The sequence below is a fragment of the Microtus pennsylvanicus genome, chromosome 7 (genome assembly GCF_037038515.1).
Source record: "Microtus pennsylvanicus isolate mMicPen1 chromosome 7, mMicPen1.hap1, whole genome shotgun sequence".
NCBI classification, from domain to species: domain Eukaryota; kingdom Metazoa; phylum Chordata; class Mammalia; order Rodentia; family Cricetidae; genus Microtus; species Microtus pennsylvanicus.
The window spans coordinates 97,594,683-97,619,662 of NC_134585.1; the positions used below are offsets into that span (position 1 = coordinate 97,594,683).

A 24,980-nucleotide genomic window follows, 5' to 3' on the forward strand; every position below is an offset into this window, starting at 1 on the left:
TGCCAATACCATGTGGTTTTTATTACTATTAATACTATAATAACTATGGATGGCAATACTTCCTGAAGTTCTTCTATTGCACAGGATTATTTTATCTATCCTGGACTTTTATTTTTTTTTTTTTTTTTGAAATTGAGTGTTGTTCTTCCAAGGTCTGTGAGAATTGTGTTGAGATATTATGATTGGATTGAATTTGTTGATTGTTTTTGGTAAGTAGCCATTTTTTCTACGTTAATCCTATGATCCAAGAGCATGGGAGATCTTTCCATCTTCTGATACTTCCTTTAATTTTTTTCTCCAAAGTATTGAAATTCACGTCATAAATTCACTTGCTTGGTTAGAATTAATCTTTTATCCAGCTATTTGACTAAAGGTGTTTTATTGAGTATTTCTGTATTTAATGTTCCCGAGTGAAATTGGTCTGTAATTCTCTTTCTTTGTTAAGTCTTTTTGTGGTTTGGGTATCAGGGTGACTAGGTCCTCATTGAAATAATTTTGCATATTATATACTTGTTTTTAGTCCAGTGTCCAGTTGCTAAGATTGCATTAGAAATAATGTTAATGGTAATTTTAGTGAAAGACCACTTATAGTCCCTTCCTGCAGTATACCTGTTTCATCAAGTGAATAATATGAAGTTAAGGTTTTGTAATTCAGTGAGTTTCTCTTTGAATGGTTTCTGGGTGTAAATATCTGCCCAGGTACATTTTTTGTTTGTTTGTTTGTTTGTTTGTTTTTAAATAAATGTCATTGCCTATCTGTGTCAGCATCGGTACCATAGTACTTAGGTAACTGTTTTGAAACAAATATAGTAGAATATTTGAACTATAAAGAGACAGTAGTATAATATGCAACAAAATGTAAGTGTAAATAATGGCTGAACTACTAAGCTTCTTGTCTTGTCAAATTTCAGCGTGCTCAAGCAGTTCTTCAAGCTGTGACAGCTGTCCAGACAGCAAATACACCTCTTAGTGGCACCACAGTCAGTGAGAGTGCAGTGACTCCAGCCCAGAGTCCAGTACTTAGAATAATTATTGACAATATGTACTACCCTGTAACACTTGATGTCCTTCACCAAGTAAGTGTAATGTAATTTGCATACTTGTTTATAACTTGAAGAAATAATATAGTAGGTAATAATGCCTTGATTTAAATGTTTTCACAGATATTTTCTAAGTTTGGTGCTGTATTGAAGATAATCACATTTACAAAAAATAACCAGTTTCAGGCTTTGCTCCAGTATGGTGATCCAGTAAATGCTCAACAAGCAAAACTAGTAAGTTTGAGCCTCTTGGGATAGTAATGTGTTTTTCATTGACTTCTGGTATTAATTTAATGTAGAGTTTATTTTTAGAAATAACTGTAGCTGTTATGGTAATTTGTAACATAGGCTTGTGTTATAAATTTGTTCATTTGGTACAAAACTTTCTGATCTTGGTAAGATGGTGGGATTGCATTGTATGTGCAAACAGTTTTATGTAGTTTTTGATAGGTGTTTGAGAGTAACTTTTCAAGGTAATTTGGTTCAGATACTTCAATATATAGTGCAGATATTCTGATCAGCTGTAGTTACATTGTTTCTTAAGCGGTTTTAAAAGAATCCTTAAGAGTTTATTTTTAGATTCTTAGTCTGTGTTATAGTCATATCATTTTTTTTATTTTTAGATATGGAAGGTTAGACTGTAGAGAAATAAAATTACCACTTGTAATGATGTCATTGGAAACTCAGATTCTTTCTGAATGCCTAAATCTTTCTGTGTAATTTATTCAATGATGTTTTTACTGTTTAACTTCTTTTGTCATACCATCTCATTTAATTATTAAACCCTTAAAAATTCATATTAACGGAAATGTTTTGAAACTATTAAGTCAGCTCTTTATCTAGTCTCAACCTAATTTTTTTTACTTTTTATTTTATTTTTGTACTAATCATGTTCTTTACTACTTCATTGATTTCTTCAGATCAAAATTATCCATATGAAAGTAGGACCAATTTTTTCTTGTTTTCATTTGCTTTCACTTACAGTGTCGTATTTGGCTAGTAAAAAATGCTTCAGATGGCAAAAGGCCATAGTAACAATGGCATAATTGTAATATAGCACTTTTCACTTTCTTAATATAAAACAGTATTAAGATTTAAAGAGCTTTATTATTTTTAAACTTTTCAGGGATTTCAGTCTTAAACTGCTTGTTCTCAGGTTATATAATCTTATTTCACTATGCTTTTCTTTTCAGATACCGGTTAACTATTAAAATTCTTTCTTGCCCAAAATAATTATTCTTCACATGCCTTGCCTCCCAACTATGGACAGTTTTTATATTTATCGAGTTGCCAAAATTAATGTGGTATGAATTTATACTATTGGAAATGACTAGACACTGTGAGTTTATAGCATTTTCCACAATGTCAGACATATTTGTAAATCGTATACATTTTCTTGATATGTATTATATATTTGTTTGTTTGTGTCTGTGTATCTCTTATCTGCCTAATTCAGAGGAAAATACTGACAGAGGATCAGTAAACCAGAGTGATTAGAATTTATGCTACATTTGTTGCAGAGAAAATAGCTTTTCTGTGTATCTTGTCTGAAATAATCTATAGTTAACGTTGGTAAAGAACCAGAATTGTTATATATATTCTTTTGTACAGATAATCATCCAACCATACACATTTGTGATTATTTATATATACTCACTAACATTCTTTATGATAGAAGTCTAGAAAAGTGATAATTTTAAGAGTAATAACACTTTTGCGGAGACAGGGTGTCTCTGTGTAGCCCTAGATACCGTGGAACTCACTCCGTAGAGCAGACTCACCTTGAACTCACAGATATCCACCTGCCTCTGCCTCCCAAGTGCTGAGATTAAAGATGTGCACCACCACCACACAGCTCAGTAATACACTTTCTTAAGTACACATTCTGGCAGCTTAGCTTATTACAGAAGCAAAGGGGTGTTTACTTTCCACACTTAACTTGCCCTTTTTTTTTGCCATATAAATGATATGGGAAACCCTTTCATGATTATTACATACAATAATATTATCTGGTACTTAAAATGCTTTCTGTTGTTAGTGTGGTAAGAAAGTATTCGTTCTTGGGGCAATCTTTGCACAATCTTTTAGTCGGTAGCACTATTATACACAGTGCCAGATTACACTTTGCTGTGTCTCTCCTCACTTTTAATTTGTCTGATTTTTAAAACATCTGATGGGAATTCTAGTAGTTTCTAGCAAAATCTGATACTTATACCTGACTTCCTAATAAAAGGCATATTTCATCACCTGTTTAAAATCAGTAAAGAACAGACTCATAGACCTCATTCTTTACTGCCTTGGGCTCTGTTAGTAATAATTGTCTCATCTACTTCGATTTTTATCTTCCACTTTCAACTGCTTATCTCCAGGATCTCAAATATGCTCAGCTCTAGTGAATTTACTTCAGATCTTGCTGATTCTACTGCCCTACATGTTTCTCAATCCCCCATCCTTTCTTCGTTTTTATTTATAATCAGACTTCTTAAGCTGTTTGCTGCTCATCTTTTATATCCTCCTCATTTCTCTGTCTACTGTAATTTGGTTTTATTCATGTTTACCAAAACTCCCCTTCAACTGTTAGCCGTGGTCATTAGAGTAGTTCTGTTTAATTAGTAGTTTCCAGTCTTTATCTTGCTTAATCTGTAGATAATATTTGACACTGAGAATCCCACATCTATTGATTGATTGATCTTTCAAGACAGGGTTTCGCTGTAGTTTTAGAGTCTGTCCTGGAACTAGCTCTTGTAAACCAGGCTGACCTCAAACTCACAGAGAGATCTACCAGCTTCTGCCTCCTGAGTGCTGGGATTAAAGGCGTGTGCCACCACTGCCCAGTTTGAGAATCCCACTTTTTTGTTTTGTTTTTTGTTTTTGCCTTGTTTTTTCCCTTCTGGTCTCTCACACTTTTTACCTAGACTTCTCCTTCCTCTGCAGTGGTTCTTTTTCCCTTCCACAGCCTGCTTCTGTTGGGTAGACTTCTATTCATACAGCTTAGTTAGAATAGTGCTTACGCTAACTTGTCTCGCTCAGAACTTTACTAAAAGACCCAGACTAGGATTCTAGGCAATCATTGTACACTTTCAAACATAGAATGTTCACTGCAACTTCTGGTTTCTCGTTTTTCCCTATCTCAGCACAAGATTGTTCTCATTAACAAGCCAGAAAACATGGAGCTATTATTCTTTCTTGCCATCCTATTTCAAGATACTCATTCTGATTCCTGAATTCCTATCTTTCTGATTCCTGAATTCCTATTTGTGTGTTCCTCAACACTGTTTTCATCCTAGTTTGAACAGGTGTTGCTCAAAATGCTTTCTTCTTTTTTTTAATTTTAAACTTATGCCAGTGTGCAAAATCACATATTTGTAGCTGTAGTTTACTTAGTGCTTATGCTGATAGAACTTTGAGTGTTTAAAAACAAGTAATGCTGTATATTTTGTCTTGTTTTAATAATGTATATAACCTTTATTATAACATGCATACCTATATAGAATATATTTTAATCAAACTCACCTATTATTACCTTTTTTGTTCTCCTACCATTCCTATTGATCTCTTTCCTCTTCCATACTAGTTCCCGTTCTATTTCATGTCAACTGCTTGTGTGCATGTCTGTGTGTACACTTACGCACCATGTATGAGTATCATTAGGATCACTTACAGGAGTGTGTGTGTCAAGGATTATGTACAGGAACAGGGGTCTTAGTTGCGTTTCTGTTGTGAACAGACACCGTGACCAGGGCAACTTAGAGAAGACTTTATTGAAGACTTAGAATTCCAGTGGATTAGAATAGAGTCCATGACTATCATCATGGCAGGGAGCATGCAACAAAGAAGGCAGGCATGGTCCTGGGGCAGTAGCTGAAGTTTCCGTTTGATTCATAAACACAAAGCAGAGACAGTTAACTGGGAATGACTTATGCTTTTGAAAGAAACCCTACTCCCAGTGACACACCCCCTAATCCTTTTTTACACTTTCCATCAACTAGGAACCAAGTATTCAAACATGAGCCTATGAGGGTCATTCTCACTCAAATCACCACCAGGAACAACTTAACATTGCCTACACTGCTGAAGAAAATGCCTGTTCCTAGTAATCATAAATGCCTGCAGATTCTCACCGCCTTCTTTTCTCTCTGATAGGATACTGGAAGATGCAGTCTTACACACATCTTGTACAAATAATGGCAGATGCTGAGGGCTCAATAATGCAAGTCCATGTCATGCCCAGAAGACAGTTTTCATAAAACTCCACCCCTTCAACTAGCTCTTATATTCTGTGCCTTCGAGGGAATGATACAGTTTTGTTATTTAGTGCTGAGCACTTGTGTGTGCAGTAACTGCTACTTACTGCCAAAATAAGCTTCTCTAAGCCATAGGTAACAATAATACTTATATGGTCATTAAAAAAATACCTAAAAGGCAGTTAGAGAATATCAAAATTTTTGATACAAAGTCATTTTATGCAGAATGACCTGAGCTGCTGGTCCCTGACCAAAAGTGTGAGTAGCATTGGTCTAAGTCATCAAGACATCATCCTTTTGCAAATCTCTGCTTTAGCGTCTGTGGTATTCTTTTGAAATCCACCAGTTCAAGATCTTGGCATTCCCAATATTTTTCCACAGTTTCTCATGAATGTCTTCCTTATAGATACTAGATGTTGATGCTGCATCTTCTAGAGTCTTTTGCATACTTGTGGGTTATTCTTCAGCTTTTATTAAGAGAGCAACAGTAAAACTGAGATGGTTGTAGCACTAAGATCATGTCCCTCAGTCCTTCTTACAAAGAACTCACAATTTTATGCAAGATGTTTTTGAGAGACATGAGACCATGCTCTAGTGTAGAGTTTTGTTGCAGTTAGTTGATTTGAACTACTTTATTACTGTTAAAAGCCCTATTTTATATTTTTGATGAGTATTTTTTTTTCTCACTTGGCTAACTACTGGACAGGATAGTAAGATTTTCAGAGAACTTGGACTTAACTTACAGCTCCCTAAAACATCAGCTAAATCTTATGCCCAACAGTCTCTCAATATAACAATCACATACAATTAGTGCATATGGGAGTATCTGCAGATTTCACTGTACACTTATTATTCTATACTCTGTTTTAACATTTTAACTATTTTGGTATATAAATATTAATTTTTTGTGGCTAATTTTTCCAGTTATTTTTGCTTAGTGTCTAAACTTTTATTGAAAGTAGGAACATTTGAGAAGTCTGCTTGCTACACATTATCTTGAGCTTTAATTGCCAGAAATCTTTGTTCAAGTCAGATCATTGCATTGCTAATGGTTCCACCACAGGACGGGTTTGTGTATCACTTCCTCTTTAGAGTTACAAGCACAGCTTGAAATGAAGCTTGCATAAATTTTTTTAGGCATTAATTTTCCTTCTCCCTTTCTTCAGAATCCTTTTGAAAAATGTCTGGATTTCTGCTTTGCTCTCCTTTGTTCCACCTGATTATAATTTCAATTTCGTCTCCGTGTTTCTCCAGCTCGTACCAGTCTGTGTGTAACTGTGTATCTTTCATCTGCATGCAGATATTTTCTGAAAGTTAAAATTGAAAATATCAAAGGGGATTGTAACAATTGCTACATTGACTGTGGATAATTTGGAACTCTACCTTTCTATTGCTTTAATTTAAAATAATGCTTTCAGAAATCTGTTGTAGGTTGGGTAATTTCTGTCAGTACTGTTAGCATTAACCTAGGGATGGTGATCCAAGCCATTTCTTCTCAGATGTTATTTTCTCTTTAATAATAATCAAATAATTAGTATGCTCCCAGATAATATTTAAATGTTTACCTAGGAGTAAAAATTGTCTACTCACCCACTGGTAGACATTTGCAACACTGATACTAACAGTGCCATTCAGACTGCATAGAAATTGCAGATTCTGTTTCCTGACTCGCATTCTCCCTACAGTAATGCCTTTACTTATTGTAAAGAGACACCTATTTTTGGTGCGTTATTTGCCTCCATAGGAGGATGTTGGATTATCTTACCTTAAATTGTTGATGAAGTTGATTTATTTGGTGACTACTATTACATGATAGATTATTTTATGTGATGATTTGCTTGAACCAAATGTCATTTGTCATAATGTGTATAAAATGCCTTTAGTTTTCACCATCCCTGTCATCTTCTGATTATGAATTTTTTCCTGCTCTTTAGTAAATAGTCCTAACATTTTTGTAGATCGAGGGGAAAGGATTATTGTTCCAGAGAGTACGAATATTTTAATGTTTTGAATGAATTCCAAACTTTATGTACCTAACCAACTATAGAAGTTTACCTTTTTATTAATAGACATTTTCTCTCTTCTAATTAAAATTAACTCATTATTCCCATTTATAGTTTGTTTCTATAGTATATCTTGGTAGACTAGAAATGATTGATATACAACAGCAGCAAGTCATGATAATAGTAACATAGTAAATAATTCATGATAAACTTTCACATGTGGCATCCTTAATTTATTCTTAACAATAGCCCTGTAAGGAAACTTAGTGGCCCTTACCATTTTTATTTTCTATATTACTATATTGATACTTAGGGTTAAATAGTGGTTTAAGTCTAGGTTTTTAACTCTAGACTTGACGCTCTTTTATTCCAGAATTTCCTGGAATGACATTGATCTTTCTAATTTCATCAGGATATTCTGATTCAGGTCAAACAATTCATCTTAAATGTTTGTTTTTATTTCATTTCATGAGATTTGTTACAAATCTTGGGGCTGCCTTTATTTGGTATGAGGCAACTTCATACGGTGTGGCATCCGGTAGTAGTCATATCAACTCATATTAGTGTTACCCTTAATAAAATGTGTGTAAATATATTGTTCAAATGAATAAATGTTATTAGGGCTGACTGTATGTGTAACTATTATGTGGTTTTTTTTTAAGCTCTTAGCACTGTTAGCATCGATAATGAAATGTATTTTAGAGTTACATAGCATTTCCTATTTAATGAAGGCAGTAAATGGTAAAAACTAACACACTTAGAGTGGAAGTAGCCTGGCTTGATGTATGAAATTGTAATCCCTTTCCTGTTTTTGCTGATTTTCAAATTTAAAATGGCTGATTCATTTTATTCACTTTCACAGGCCCTAGATGGTCAAAATATTTATAATGCTTGCTGTACCCTAAGGATTGATTTTTCCAAACTTGTGAATTTGAATGTAAAATACAACAATGATAAAAGTAGGGATTATACACGACCCGATCTTCCATCTGGAGATGGCCAGCCTGCATTAGACCCAGCTATTGCTGCAGCATTTGCCAAGGAGACATCCCTTTTAGGTATGATTTTTACTGTCTCTACCACCTTTCTTCCATTGTTCGGTGGAAAAGTACCTGTTAAACTCCTGTAAGTATGATTAATTTTACATATTAAACCTTAAAAAATTATGTTCATATTTTATGAGTTTTTGTTTTGTCTGTTCAGAAGAGTATATGAATTCCATTATAAGGAAAGCTTTAGCTTGCTAAGTATAATTAAAAGTATATTCATTTATCCCCTTTTTGTCACCTCATTTTGTCCTTAGAAAAATTGGAATGAAAAAGAATGTTAAGTTTATCCAAATATGTATGCTTCACATTTGATATTTAAGCCTAAGGCCTTTATGCCTACTTCTTAGGGTTAATCTGATTGCTTTAGCAGTGTGCAGAAATAACAAAAGTATTAACACAGTTAAAAATAAGAGTGTGGGTAAATGGAGTATTTAAAAGTATAATGTACCATAAATCTTGAAAATTTATCATTGAAGATTTTTTCATAAAATGTGTATTGCTCTTCCTTTGGACTCTTACCTTGCCCTGCAGTGCATTTGTGCTAATTATGTAAAATGCAGTGTAAAATAAGCAACTGACTGTTGATGGACTGAAGATTGGAGAAAAATTTGTTAGAATAAGCAACCTGATTTATAGTGTCAGAATTAATAGTTTTCATGAATTTAATGTGTTCTGGGAATTTTTATTTTGGTATTTGTAGTATTTTCGTTTTTATTTATGTGTGTTTTCTCTGTATATATGTCTTATACCATGTGTGTGCAATGCCTATATAAAGGGAATCAAATCCTGCGGAACTGGAGTTTACAGGCTGTTATTAGCTGCCATGTGAACTCCAGATTCTAAACCCAGGTCCTCTGCAAGAGCAACAGGTGCTCTTAACCACTGGACAGTCTCCATCCCCAACTAATGCTACTTTTAATTTCAGATTATTATCTAAACAGAATTCAAGATTTATGGTTGAGAAAGAAGAAAGTAGCTCTTAAAATTTTAGTTTAAGTTTATGCCCATCATTTTAAAAACCAGACAGATGTTGAAAATACAGTAAATATGTAACTATCACATCTACTTGCAAATAGGTAAAATGGTTGGTATATGTATGTGATAATGAGTTTAATGTTCGTTGTTATTTGAAGTCTGTTCTAATGAACACAAAAACTGACCCCTTATAGTAGTATTTGCTATCTCTAGTACAACCACTACTACTTCTTATTGTGACTGAAATAGTACATGTTTTAGGTTACTAGGAGTGTTCTTGACAGAACCTTATTTGCTATGGGTCTTGTTGAAGCCTTATGAATTCATAGTTTAATGACAAAGTCAAGATTGAGGCCATAACAAGTGATAGCTTTTGCTTTTAATTCTTGTCAGAACTTGTACAAAAGAAGAATAAAGATTTGTAATTGAGTAGCTTGTGGGTCTTAGGCATTCTCTAAATACTTGATAGGTATATTAGTGAAACTGAAATAGCCAAATAAAGTAGGCAGTGGCATGAAGATATTACAATCATGTACCATTTCTTTAAAAAAAAAGAGGGTAAAATACAAAAAAATCCATTAAAACATTGTTTATATATAACATAGGATTCTAAGTAGCTATGTATGTGCTTAGATCCTGAGTAGAGACCGATTTTGAAGTCATTTGGACTTTGCTGGGGAATGTGTAGCTTGTATATATTTTTGTGGTGATTTCAAGGCTTTGGTGAAAAACATTTTTTACACACACAAATCTTTCATAAATTGAATCTAGGAGATGACTCAGTTGGTAAAGTGCTTTCTCTGTTGGCGTGAGTTCCTACGTTTGAGTCCCAAATAGCCTTATAAGAAGCACAACGATGGCCATTTTTAACTAGGTGTAGGGTAAGGGCAGGAGGAGATGGAGATTCCTGATGCTTATTAGTAGGCATTATTAGTGAGCTCCAGGTTAAATGTAGGGACTTGCACTTGCTTTCCTAAATTCTGTCATCTTTTACTTGTTTTAATTGTTCTACATCTGTAAGTGGGCTTTTTACTTTAACCATCCTCAAACGGTTTTAAAAGTAGATGAGTTTAACTTTCAAAACTCCACTAATTCTGTAAGTTGTGGTATTCATAAGAGATAACATTCGTATGTTTTTGTTCTGTCTCTCTTCTATTAGTACATTTTGGTACGAAATTAAAACCATTTTTAGATTTTGAATTTTACTGTAGTTGCCATTTAACTAAGAACTTTTAAATAAAAATGATAATTTTGGTAGTTTATTATACTGGATATATATCGTCATTACTTTTTTTTTTTTACTGCTGCAATACATTAAATCTTTGAAAGTGGACATTAAAGTATTTAATCAGGTGACTTCAGAATATAACCAAAGTAATAGTGACAAGATTCCTTTCTTAGTCTTTCTGAGCGCTTCCAAAACAATTGCTACAGTACTCCGAACTATTCCATCATTTTTTGGGGGTGTTTGCTTTTTACTTTCATTTTTACATTTAGTTGCTTCAATGAATGTCATTACTTTTTAAAATCTGTATTAGAAGTTTCATTTTAAGCAGTAATTACTTCTAAACTATTGCTTATACCTGGTCTCCCTGCATCTTTTTCTAGGAATCAGACTGTTTTGGAAATTAGTTTATTCAGAGAAGGGAGACACACAGTGCTTTGTAGTTGGAAATGTAACATCTGAATGCATTCTTATTAGCTTGCCACTCCATTTATTTACTCACATACTCTTTTTCTGAGGAGGAGGTGGTAAAAAATTACTGATTATAAATTAAGACATAATCATTTTTGTCAAGGTAAATGTTAGTGTATTAAGAGGTGGACAGCTTTAGAAAATTGCTAGAGTTAATTTTTCATGATCATGTTGCCACTTAAAAATATTAGAGCAACTAATTCATTAAAAGAATAGAACTTTTTGATATGTTTCAAGATGAATAAAATAACATCCATTCTTAGAATAACAGTTATCAGAGGCGGAATAAACAGTTGATTTTTATGAAGAGATTAAACATTTTTATAGAGTTAATTTGTATTTCTTGTGTGCTGACGCTTTCCAAACTTGTTAGCTGTTCAAATCCCCTCTGAAAATCAGTGGGAGTGGGTTCAAGGCATTCATAGAATTTTTAATATCCCAAAATATTGTAATAAAGCAAGAGTTGAAAATTAACTGCTATTGGAATTTTTATACACTAAATTTTGGGATTTTAGTATTTATGAATGATATTCTCATGACATGCTTCATAACCATTGCACAGTATTTTAATATTTTTTTATTTGTCATAATTTACCTTGGCACAATTCTGATATTACTTTATTGTTAAAATTGACTTACTGTGTTTCTTCTTTTGTATGCCTAACCTTAAAATACTCAAGTAAGCTTATTTCAAAACTCTAAAGCTTTTATCTGTTGCTTTTTAATGGGTCATTCACATTTTAATGCTTTACAGTTTGCATTTATATTTCAATCACTGTCTGTCTTAGAATGAATCCTGCATTTTTGTAACCACATTAGTAATGATAGCCATGGGTTTACTTGGGGTTTTGAAGCAAAGCATTGATCCCATGTGTTACTTCTCAACTATCACCACAGTATTCCCAGATTTTCTTTCCAAAACCTAATATATCTCTACCACATCAAGAAACATCTGGTTAGTTTAATAGAAACAGGGGTCTCACTGTGTCTACAGTTTGGCCTTTTAAATCTTAGTAGTACAGACTGCCCTCAGTCTTAAAATGTTTTGTTTGTCAGCCTCCTGCATGCTTACATAACCCAGACAGGCAGTGGATTTTTGTTCTTTTTTAAATTATTTTTTCATTTATTGAAAATCGATTTGTTTTTATTACATAATATATCTTGATTATGGTTTCCCCTCCTTCTACTTATTTCAGTTCCTCTCCCCCAATCTGGATCCATTCCCTTTCCGTCTCTCGTAGAATGTACACAGGTTTAAAGAGTAATAATAAAATAAAGGAGACGACAAAGCAAACAAAGACCCCCCCCTCCAAAAAGGCATAAATAACAGAAGCACAGAAACTCACTTGTTCACACACTCAGAAATCCCATGAAAACACAAAACTGGAAGCCACAACAGAACATGTGGTGTTATAAAAGACAAAAATAAGAGGAAAACAAAAGGCCTTGAAGTGATATTATAAAACAAAGAACCTATAGAGATACTGTGGAGTTCATTTTGGCCATCTACTGCTGAGCACGAGGCCTACCCTTATGAGCAGTTTGTTTCCCCAGTAAGGCTCCCTAGGAGAAAATTTAATTTTCATTTGCAAGAAGGTATCTGTTGAGATTGCTTCTGGGTTAGGGATAGGGACATGTACAGGGCATGTGTCCACTTTGACTTTTAGTTCTAGGACCCCATCTGGTGCAGACACATGGTGACACCGTGCTTGCTGCCTTTTACCATGTGTGCTGATCCTCTTTATTTAGAAGGCCTTGTTTCCTTGGTACCTCCTTTCCCCTCCAGCTCTTAAATTCTTTGTACCTGTCTTCTGCTGAGTTTCCTGACCCCTGAGTGGGGTGGGATTTGATTGGAACACACCTTTTATGATCGAATGTTCCAAGGTCTCTCACTCTGCATATTGTCTCTGTTACATCTGCCAGGCAGCAGTTTTGTAATATGACCAAATGTCTAGCCTGCATTAAATTTTATTTTTTTTTTAAAAAGTATTTATGTTTGATATTTTAGGCAGAGTTTTATGTAGCTCAGGCTGAATTGCTCTGCCAGTCCCTGCATTTAAAAAAAATGTTTTTTTTTTAAAAGGTAGCTTTGTGTAGAGCAGGATCCTAAAAGATCTTGGTGTTGGTTGTTGCTGTCTCCCTAATTCCTTTTCATCATGTGACAGTCCCTTCTCCCCTTTGCCCCAACATCACTTTCTTTGGCTTGATAAGCATTAAACTTTAAGATGTTGCTAGTTTTAGGTTGCTCTGATTATTTCCTTGTGTATCATAATTTGTTCCTCTGTTCTCTGCATTTGGGCTTATCTTGGAAAAAGACCTGTAACATCTTCCATGTTTACTAACTTAGTTATGCTGGAGATTGATTGTAGCTCCATGTGTTAACGTGAATCCTTCATTCTCTTCTTCAGCTAATGGGTTTAGTAAGGAGTCCTGCCTTAGTGTCTTTCATAAGAGTGAGCAAGCAGTTATAAAGACTGCCTCCCTTCACATACTTTTTTTCCTTTAGTTAGTAAAATCTAGATTTTTTTCCTTAATAAACTAGACCTATATTTTATATAATAAAGTGTGTGCAGAACAATTCTGGTTTTCCTTTCACTGACTTTCAAGGCTGAAGGTGGTACTGGAAATTAAACCCAAGACCTCAGTCATTTTTATTTATTTTTTAATATTTATTTATTTATTTGTACAGTATACAATATTCTGTCTGTGTGTGTGTCTGCAGACCAGAAGAGGGCACCAGACCTCATTACAGATGGTTGTGAGCCACCATGTGGTTGCCGGGAATTGAACTCATGACCTTTGGAAGAGCAGGCAATGCTCTTAACCACTGAGCCATCTCTCCAGCCCCCTCAGTTCTTTTTAGAGATATGCTGCATCTCTCAGCTGTATCCCTAGATGTCTATAGAGCAATAAATTCCTCACTCTCTTTGCTAAAGAAAATAGTTGCTGGACATAGCATTTGCTGTAAATAATTGTATTTTTACAATAATTTATGAATGGATGGGTACACGTATTAATTCTTGCCAAGTTTATGTATTGGTTTTTAATAAATAGCAGAGGAATTTATATCACATCTCTTTTACCATGAATTGTGGGAACAAAATACACAGATGTGACTGTGAGCTAGTAAAATGATAAAAGTTTGTAATGTCATTTAATTATAGTTGATTTGACCCTCTATTTTCCTTGTTTGCCCCTCCCTCGTTCCCCTTTCACTTCCCATTCCTACTTTCACGTCTCTTTTTAGAGTCTAAGTCCATATATGACAGAACATTTGGGCTGGGCCTTTTCATTTTCCACAGAATCTTTCATAGAGCATGTTAATCGTTTTGATGAAGTCTTAATTTACTGGCTTTTGTCTCATTGACTTGTGCTAGATTGTGAAGGTGTTCTTCAGTTACATAGTTTAATTTCATTATCCATTTTGAATTATTTTTGTATGAGGAATGAGGCTTGGGACAGTTTGTTGTTTTTTGTGTTGTTTTTAAACTAGAAGATTCTCCTAGACCAACCAAGACTAAATGTTTGTTGAATTACATTTTTACTTTTTCAAATAATAATTAGAAATATGGTTTGGATTTAGTTTTGGTTGTATGTTTGTGCATGTGTGTATGATCAATTCATGCTTCCATGTTTTTGTCAGTACCAGATTGCTTTGGCTATTTTAGCTCCATATTAAGTATTAATATAAAAAGGTTTCCATCATTTTGTCATTTTCATTTTCAGGATTACTTTGGATGTGTTAGTGCCTTACTGTCAGTTTTCTCTTTTTTACAAAGCATTTCCTGAAATTACATTTGCCTACTGGCCTGCTTTTTTGTTATTCTGTGACATACACAGAAAAGCTTAAACAACTTTTATGAGACATTATATGTGTTATATTTATTTTATAACAGTCACAGGAGAAAAACTGCAAATGCAGACAGTAGCAAATGGGCACTGGAGCAGTGAGGAATAGCACTGGTCTCATTGTTTCAAGTATTTGTACTAGTACCTGTGCTTTCCACTTATGTGAGTTAGAAAAACAAAGATTGTTATTTTTAGATATTAATTTTTTTCTAATTTGTTCAGGGTTTCAGAAGTGAAATCACTCCAAAGTGATTGCTATTTCTAAAGTGTCTTACTGAACCATTAGTAGAACTGTTGCTTAGAAATACACAAATGCTGCTTGTTAGTTTTGTGAGTAAGCAAGGCTCCTTCCTATCAATTAATTAAGACAATGGTGGAATTAAGTACCTTTCTAAAAAGAAGTGCCAATGAAAACAGTGGTAGGCACATGAATCTTAGATACAAGGATTATCTCTTTCTCTCTCTCTCTTTCTCTCTCTCTCCTCTCATCTCTCATCTCATTGCTATTTAAAGTTTTGGCCCCACTGTTAAATACCTAGACAGATCCTTTCGGGAATAGTTTTTACCTGCAGAATGACTAGAAAAATACCAGTTTAAAAATAATGATTTAAGATTCCACCTCTATTTAAATTTCTTCATGTTATGTGTTGTGACAGAAACATGAAATAGAACCACTGAGTGTTTCCTTCAGCAATGGGCTCATCTCATGAGCATGTTCCTGTAAGATTATTATGTAGCTAAGAAATTCTACTGTCTACTAATATTATATCGCAGTGCGTTATAAAACAGTTGTGCTGCCCAATGTATAATGTGCAGTGCATATAGTAAATGTACAGTACGCAATACTTGATAATGTTCTTCAGTGACTTGCTGTCTTATATAGTTACCATACCTTTTAAATATTATTTTAGGAACACCAGTTACTTCTAAAACTTATTATAAGTTAATATGCCATGTTATTTCAGCAGCAATCTTAATGCATCTCCTGTTTGTGAGTGTGATATTTGAACAAAGATGATCTTAGACAGTGATGTAGAGTGTTGATTTATTAACCAGTCTTCTATTTTACTGTAGTTGAGTTTTAAGTTGGGGAACAACTGGTGACTCAAGTCTATAATCCCAGTACTCAAAAGAGTTAGTATTTTAAAGACTGAGTAGTAGCCTGAATTCCATGACAGTGCACTCTAAGGTTAGAACAGATTTGTTAAGATGAAACCCACCATAGTCATAAACACATGCAGTCTTTTATCTGGAGGCTGAGGCAAGAGTGTTGGGGTCTTCAAGAACTATCGGGACCACCTAGTGAGACCTTATCTCCCCAGAATAATAAAACAGAAATTTGTAGTTTTAAAAGTAGATAGCTACAGATAATAATGAGTAAATAGAGAAATGTTTCTAAAGATGTGCATGCTCTCTATACAGTTGAAGATGACATGGTATAAAGTCTGTTTGTGGCTTGAGGTGAAGATTATGCAGGAGAGTTTCACAAACTAGAAATCAGAAGATGCAACAGAACATTCCAATTAGATTCTTGATTTTTAAGCATATTTTTTTCTTAATGTTATTGTGAAGGTTTCTGATCTCACAGATTTTGTATTCAAATGGAAAGAGGTTAACAAGACTGGTTGTAATTGAAGGTAAACAAATACACATATTGTGGTTTTGAGTACAGTGAAATGAGTGATCTTCCTTTGGGAGATAAACAAATACACTATAAAGCTTCTGTTGTATTTTATGAGAGGCAAATATTTTGAATGGCATATGTAATAACTGGGAAAATATGAATGAAATGGTGCCACAGAAATTTTTACAGAGGAAGATCTTAGAAATGATGTTATCTGTGAAATAAGAATTTCATATTGGAATTATTAGCCTCTTAGCATCAAAAGAGATAAGTTTACAAGTATTCTGTAACTATCTCATTAAGATAAGATACAGTTAATCAAAATAATTGGTTAAGAACCTTTCTGTGAAGGAAGGATCTGTTAGTAGTCAGAGCGATTGAATAAGGATGATTATTTAGGTTTAAACTGGTTGCTGGGTATATTTGGGAGCTAAAAACAAGAGTACTAAAGACTTTTAATAGAGTAAAATAGTAGCATGAGATGAAGAAATGTGGGAAAATAAGTGCTAAAGTATTATATCTTAATGATGATTACTTACAAGAATGAAATATGAAGATCTTTATCAGACAATAGGATATTTAGTGTAGAATTTTATTTTGAAGCAGGGTCTCACTGTGTTACCCTGGCTGATTTAGAACTTACTATATAGACCAGGCTGGCTTCCAATGTACAAAAATCCATCTACCTCTGTCTTCTAGTGCTGGGATTACCACCATGCCTAGTTTAATGTAGAATTTTGAGTTTTAGTGTAAATTTTGGCAAGGTTTGTGAGTTTAGAAGCCAGAGATTAATACAAAAACTCCACCTTAAAATTTTCCAAATATAGGAGAACAAAATAAATGTTGAAATCAAATTTTGGAAATATACATCATATTGTGTATCAAAATAAGATTGAGGCTGGGAAAATAGTGGTAAAATTTCTTCCTTACCAAGTTCAAGGCCGTGGTTTCAATTTCCAGTACTCAAAATGAAATTGAGGCTGTAATAGTTAGGATTAAAATTAAAAGTAGCTCTTCAATGCAGTATGTGCCATAAGATTATTCACAAAAAATTAAATGTGTATTAGGAAGAAGTAGATGATATTAAAAGACAATAATAAATTAATACCCAGAAGATGTGTGTCAAAGCAAGGAGAAATGGCCTAATAAAGTAAAGCATAACCCAAGGGAGAATATTTGCAGTGTGGCAGAATTCACTTGGGAGTTGAACTCCAGCATTCCTACATTGAAAATCTGACTTAGCTTTACTGTCTGGCTTACACATTTGCAATGGACATAATGGCTATAATCCATAATTAAATACAGTGATGCATATGAAGGGTTTTACTCAGTGTTTAGCATGTAGCAGATGTCTGTTACATGTTGGCAGGTATTTGTTTTCCAGGTTAAAATGGTAGGTACTTGTTTTTTCAGGCTAAAATTAACAGAATTGATTGTATATTGGATCAAGAAATAATGAAGATATTAAGGCTTAGAAAATACACCTTTTAGATAGGACCATTATGAGACCTAGAAGGAATTTTTATCATGTTCGTACTGAAAGTTAGGGTCAAAACAATAGCTAATGATAGTTTAGATACTGTTTCTACAAAGGTTTGTGGTTTAGAGACTTGATCAAAGCCTTTGTGGCAGTATTAAGAGGTGATGACACTTTTAAGTGGAATCTGGTAGGAGATTCTTGGGGGATGTCCTGTAAAAGAATTGTTTTAGTTGTTCTCTTGAGATAAGGTTTCTGAAAAACAATGGGACAGGCCCCTCTCTCATACCTCCCCTTGCCATCTCTTTTCACAGATACTTCTTTCCTAACACCAGTACCTAAAGGCGCTCATACCATATGTGACTGCCTAAAAGCCAAATAAACTTTTCACAGTACCTGGTTTCAAGTAGCTTATTAGAGTAATGGAAGATATGTTAATGTATTTAGCTTAAGAGTTTCTAAATCATTAAAATTATAGTTTATCCTCCTAAATTGTAAATCTTATGTGTTTAAGTTTTACAAAGGAGCAGTTATCTTGTAAAATAATTCAGTTGGCATTTATATAGAAGTTGCAATTTTATTGGTAAAAATAATGCACTGTGAAACATTTTTTAAGTTTTCTTATAGCCACAAGTACGTAGGTAAAATCTAAAAAATGTCTGTGTTGATCAAAGATAATTTCCCAGAGAAAATTATTTGGGAAGAAAAGCTGAAGTTTGTCCACAGAGGCTTTAATGTTTGATAAGTGCTTAAGCTATGCCTATGGTTTGGAAGTGGAGGTAGTTTTCCTGTTGCCAACCTAGGGGAAGAAACTATAGAAGAGAAAAGCGTAACATGTTATTAAGAAAAGGTAGTAGTTGCCACAGGTCTTAAACCACTAGGTCCATACAACAGGTTGCGTATGACGTAACTGTCCACATCCTTTGATATAATTTGATTAACCTACTTTGTAGCTTGATAACCAAGGAGTAGTGATAATAAATAGATAGTGAATTATCATTTAAATAGATAAAAATAGTGTTGTGGTCTTCAAAACTTAAATTTTACATTTTGGTAATATTTTTATTATCTCCTTTCTTACTAAGAGGGAGGTAAGTTGCTTCTGTTTTGAACTCAAACTTTTCTTTCATGTAAGCTTTCTTTTTATTAAAGCGTATGTATTGAAATCAGCTGAGACTGTTTAAACTGTCTCTTGAGTCTATAACAATTAACACTTGCCTTGTAATTCTCAATTATTTTAGGTTCATTTAGATAGTTTTTTTAGTTTTATGGCATTTCTTGTTCTAAAGCTTTATCTAAATATTTTACCATTAAGTTTGCTTCCTTATAAAACCCAAAAATGCAAATTTAAAAGCCTGAAGTATTTTTTAAAACTACTATGCTTAAGTAGTTAGAGGTTTGAATAAATTTTAATTAGTTTTAAATTTTTGATAATTTTGTTAGATTATTGAATCTCTGTCATGGTAGAAATGTATCTTAAAAGAAGTTTTTTTTTTCTTTCTGCCAAAAGTAAAGTAGGAAATCTATTCAGAAAATTTAAATAGATTTTGTTTATATTTTAAGAATAATTTTTTTGAGAACTCAACAGGTAAATGAGTAAGAAATGATTTAGAACTGTCTTAGTAGTAATTTTAACCATATACCCTGGTATTCTTTTGCAGATGTCACTACAGCGTTTTCTTATCTTTGCAATGAGTTATTTGTCTTTTAAATTCCTTTGTATATTTTATAAAAAGCATAATGTTTACAAAGTGTTACTGAAGATTGTGGGCAGTCTCCTAATGTTTGTTGGGGTCCACAAAGTCAAAATTTCTGACATTAATACTAAAATAAGTTTTGCCTTTTTGACTTTGATTTTCTTACTGGTGTATTTAGGGGTTTTGTTTTCTATATCACCCTTAAGTCTAATAGAGTGCATAATTGTATGTTATTTTTAATTTTATTGTAGTAAATGTCAGTAGATATAATTCAGGTAAATACTTTAGGTAAACAAAAGCTTGCTTTTCTCAGTAATTTTTAAGTGTAAAGGGGGACACGAAACCAAAAGGTTTCAAAATTTCTTTAGCTTAGGTATAAAGCTCAGGAAAACTCTAGTATGTAAACAGAAGATGCTAAGTTAAGAGGCCAGATGTACAGAGAAAATACTAGGGGGTTGGGGATTCTTGATGTTATTTTATTTTTGTGTTATGGTTGGTTTTTCAGGGAAAATTTTTCTGGGTTAATGGCTTTGAGAGCTTTTCCTTGCTTGTTAGAATTGAAAGTAGCCTATAAATGAAGTTGACTTTATGTATTATTGTGGGAAAGAACTTATCAAACAATTGTTTTTGAATTTTGAAATCCTTGTATTAAAATGTGATGCTTAACATGGAGCACTTGTTTTTCTATTGCACTCAGTATATTGCAGTTGGTGGCTTTGTTTTTGTTTGTTTAATTTTGCCACGACTAATTTTGAGTCTCATAAAGACCATGGAATTTAACAGCATTTTAAATTAGCTTTTCTTCCAAGAGGTAGTCAATTAAAGCCACTAAAACAAAGAAATGATTTGACAATATAATTACTACATCTGGTATTTCCACTATTATTAAATAATTGTATTGTCAACCTAAGTTGAATGCTTTGTACATTCAGCCAAACTGCCTGAAAATACTGGGTGTTTTCCTAACGTTGTTACTTTTTTTCCCAATCACGCAAAGGTCACTTAGCACAAGAATGTAAGAAAAAAACAAGTATCTGTAGTTAATAAGTGTATATACATACCTTGACAAAAAATACAATTATATTTTGTTAAATGGACATAACCTGTGAGATGTCATGAGAAGTATATTTAGTAAGTCAGGGACAAGGAGATGGCTTAGTGGGTAAAGTGCCTGCCACGTCAAGCCCAAAGAACAGAACCCTCAGAAAAAGCCTGGAGTGGCAGTACTCCTGTAACCCTAGTGCTAGGGGTCAGGCAGGGGCTGTGGAAGCTTATCTGCCAGCCAGCTTAGCTAGCTGAGGTAGTGAGCTTCAGGTTCCGAGAGAAACTAGCTTAAAACATGAAGCCTAAGAGCAACACAAAACATTGGGGCCACACACTTCCATTATCAAGTCCACATACCACATACAAGAATGAATAAAATGGCTTAGTAGCCAGTAAAATGTTGGGCCGGGATTACTGGACACATAGGATGGTACTTCGTGGTTTGTTACTTTATTCTTATTTTTCTTTAAGCTGGAACATTCTGAAATAAGACGTAACAACCAAGGAAAGTGGGCAAAAGCTGCAAAATACCCCCACCCAGAACAACTTCATAAATGAGAATCTTCATTCTAGTGATCGAGTACTCACAGGAAACGAGGAAAAGCTGAATGAATTGGAGGAGGTGACCATGTCAGAAACTTAGGAATTTTGTCCTTAACTCTAGAGACTTTCAGTGGAAGGTCAGAGCAGTCTTTGTAAAGCCCACCTCAACCTTGCTAAGAAAGTATAAGTCTCTGGCCCTGAAGGTAGCTGCAGCCTCACAGGAGCACATAAGAACCCTGCAAAGAGAGAAAAGAAAGAATTTGCACAGCCACAGCAAAGGGCTCTTTCTAAGCAAGTATGTTATGAGATCTGTGCCATTTTCATGGGAAAGTGTAAATTCTGTGTTGTTAGCATTGTACTTAACGAGAAATAGGTGAATAAGAATTTAAGAGTTGAAGTAGATGGGCTTCATTGTGTGTTTACTTGAGTAGAAATTAAGGCAAATTGTCCTATGATTTTCTTTAGGATTTCTGTGTGAATTGTGTAAGAGGATTTGTCTGCAGTAGCTGAATTTTATAGGAAAACAATTATTTATAGGAACTGAAGTACATATTTGTTAAGTGCAGAATGGTTTTAAAATTAGGTTCTAAAAGAGACAACACTTGTAGAAATGGGATGATGAGTACCCTTGTCTTGAAGGTTTTCTTATATTTACCTCTCAATGGAAATCATGGAAGTGAAAATTGACTCTTCATACTTTGTTAGTTTTTCCATAGGGAAGATACAGAACTATCATGTCTGTAATATGCTAACATTTTACAGGTATGTACCTTAGTTCAAATAATAAATGACTTTGAAATCAGTTATTTTTCTATAACTGCTCCACACCAACAAAACATTTTTCTAAACATCTTAAAAATTAACTTACAGGAACCATTTGGACCGGCCAACCATAAGCCGTGCAGCCATCGTGCTTAAATTGGTTTTGTAAACGACTTGTGTGTGTTTCGTAAAATATGCTTTATTTTAAAATTAGGGCTTCCTGTTGCAGCTGTTCCAGGAGCTCTCAGTCCTTTGGCTATTCCAAATGCTGCTGCAGCAGCTGCTGCAGCTGCCGCTGGCCGAGTGGGTATGCCTGGAGTCTCAGCTGGTGGCAATACAGTCCTGTTGGTTAGCAATTTAAATGAAGAGGTTAGTGAAATAATTTTTAATGCCTTTTCATCTCCATTTCATTTGTGAAAGTTTTCATATTTATTTCATTTTGCACTTGCTTTTCCTTTTATGTATATTCATTAGCCAAAATATCTTTTGTATTTCTGCTTCTGAATAAAATTTACATATTTGTTTAGGTAGTACTGTTTTTTTAGACAGTCATATATCTTTATATATGTTTATATATTTTAATATAGCTACCTATTTTTCCTAAGAAAAATATGGTGAAGTACCGTAGTTTGGCTTTTTATTTTTCTGTTGTTCTCAAAGGCAAATGTGATCTAATTTTGGAAATGTAACTCGAAAACAATTTTTGCCCTTTGCCTTTTCTAATGATTTGCTTGTTCATTTCATGCTTATGTGTCATTGCATTTTTTTTAATCTTATTTTGTGTGAACTACTCTAATACATTTTTCTTTGAAGGTTCTTCCAAAGATCTTGACGAGGCACTCTTCCAGTCTTTCTTAGTAATTTTTTCTTTGCAGTTTTTAGTCATTGTCTTCTACAATATATTTCAACTTTACCCTGCTCCCTTCTTGTTAAATAAAGTTGCTGTTATTTTCTTCAGTTGTACATTTTATGTCTGGTATATTTTATTTTGATTGCTATGAAAGCTGGTATGAAATGTGGGACCCTCAAATGTATCAGTTTATGGTGTCTAATTTGAGTATTTGTCTCATTTATGATTGGCCTCTGTTAATAATGGATATAACTAATTTTATCATTTAATACTGTTACTATTCACAGTTCTGCATGCTAAAGTGTTTGAATCAGAGTGCCTTTGTTTTAAGACTTTTGCCTGCATTTCATAACCAGCCATGCTTATGCAGTTAAAGTTCAAAGTTTAAAATTCCTATGCATGCATTCCTTCCCTATGTTGAGATGAAATGCTGTAATTTACTCTTTGATATAGATGTACTTTACCCATATTTGTCTTGGATGACTACATTTTGCTCAGTTTTTCTTGTACAGTACATAAACCAACCATTTTCTGACCAAATTCCTGCATTTCCTATGTACTGACCTATATTTTATTTTTTTTTTTGTTCCCCGATTCCTTATTTTTTTCTTCTGCATTGCTGTTTCCCTTCCCCATTTCATCCTTTTCCCTGTGTGTTCACCTCCCCTTTCCTTGTCTTTCCCCAAATGCCCATTCCCTTCCCTGTCTTATCCTTTATTTTCCTTGTCCTTGTCTTCATTCCCTGTCTCCATTCCCTATGTTCATGCTTCTGTGCTTGAACAAATGTTCCTCGGACCAACTTGCCCCAATTAACCGCCTTGAACCATGATCCATGACCACCTCACCATTCTGCGGGAACCACCCTTCGTTATGGATGATCTGTTCATCTCCGCTCTTCCTCGACTCTTCTCTCTTCTTGTCTTACGCTGCTTGCTCTTCTCTCCTTCTAAAGATGGTTACGCCCCAAAGTCTGTTTACCCTCTTCGGTATGTTATTGTTAGCACTATACTTTTATTATTGATTTGATTTTTTTGTTTCACCTTAATTCTTATTTGTAGCTAGCACTTTGGCTTAAAGTTGAATAGTAAATCTTTTGCTATTTTTCTTTGCTATTTAAAACTCTCCATAGACACAAAGTTTGTTTTAATGCATGCTGATTTATTTTGCATGGTTTTTAATTTAATATCATTCACATAGCTTTGAGGGTTTATCAAAATTATTCTTTTCAAAATTCACTGTTCAAAATCTTGTCCTTCTTTATTCATTTGTGCAAATGGTGAGATTGAGTGAGTGATCATGTTGATGTCTGAGTGTTTCATTGATGTGTCAGGTAATCTTTAGCTGGCTTGCATATAAAATTAATTCCATTTCTGGATTACCTCTTTGTGGCTCCACAAAAAGGTGTTTATGGAGATGTGCAGCGCGTGAAGATTTTGTACAATAAGAAAGACAGTGCTCTGATACAGATGGCTGATGGGAACCAGTCACAGCTTGGTAAGAGGAATATTCTGAATTCATTTTAAGATTTCTATTCCTTGTTCAGATAGGTCATAAAACCCTGGTTAATATCCTTGTATTCCAAGATCATTTATAAATATCGATTCAACTTAGCAATGAAAAGGAAAATTCCTTAGAGATGCTAAGTTTTACAAAATGAAAAACCTTTGCCAGTGGTTAATGGTAAAATGTAGTCAGTCAAGTTACATATATATTGTTGTTTTCTACATGCTTCAATTTAGAATACACCTGTATACTTTATCACATAATAATCTGTAATCTGTATTTGCATCACCAAGCTAATTAAATTAATTAACAATTTAATTCATTAAGATTTAAGTGATGCTACCTTATTCTGCTTGTATTCACATTTTTTAAAACTTTGAAATTTACTTTTTTAATGGAATTAATGTGTTTTGATGTTATAACTATCTGAAACTGTTAACTTAGCTCAGTTAAAATAGAAAACTATCTGAGTTTCTGATTTAAAATGACAATACCCATGTTAAATGTGCTATCTTTTAGCATAGGTGTTTGGACTACTGCTTTCTCCTTGGTTTGTGTGCGCATCTCTTTTTGAGGTGACTCATTGACATTATTTTGTTATCACTGAGTAGTTTTTGTGTTTTT

At 33.8% G+C, this 24,980-nt stretch overlaps 1 protein-coding gene across 4 annotated transcripts in view; it reads left to right on the forward strand.

The window, feature by feature from the left end:
- Ptbp2 (polypyrimidine tract binding protein 2) overlaps positions 1–24,980 on the forward strand; it is a 60,566-nt gene that overhangs the window by 30,684 nt on the left and 4,902 nt on the right. For 2 of the 4 annotated variants that reach the window (XM_075981503.1, XM_075981500.1), the window contains exons 6-11: positions 912–1,076; positions 1,164–1,274; positions 8,150–8,345; positions 22,218–22,372; positions 23,806–23,839; positions 24,255–24,347. In XM_075981503.1, the coding sequence (XP_075837618.1) occupies positions 912–1,076; positions 1,164–1,274; positions 8,150–8,345; positions 22,218–22,372; positions 23,806–23,839; positions 24,255–24,347 (754 nt within the window). The remainder of the gene's footprint in view (positions 1–911; positions 1,077–1,163; positions 1,275–8,149; positions 8,346–22,217; positions 22,373–23,805; positions 23,840–24,254; positions 24,348–24,980) is intronic. The other 2 variants (XM_075981502.1, XM_075981501.1) reach the window with 1 other exon arrangement.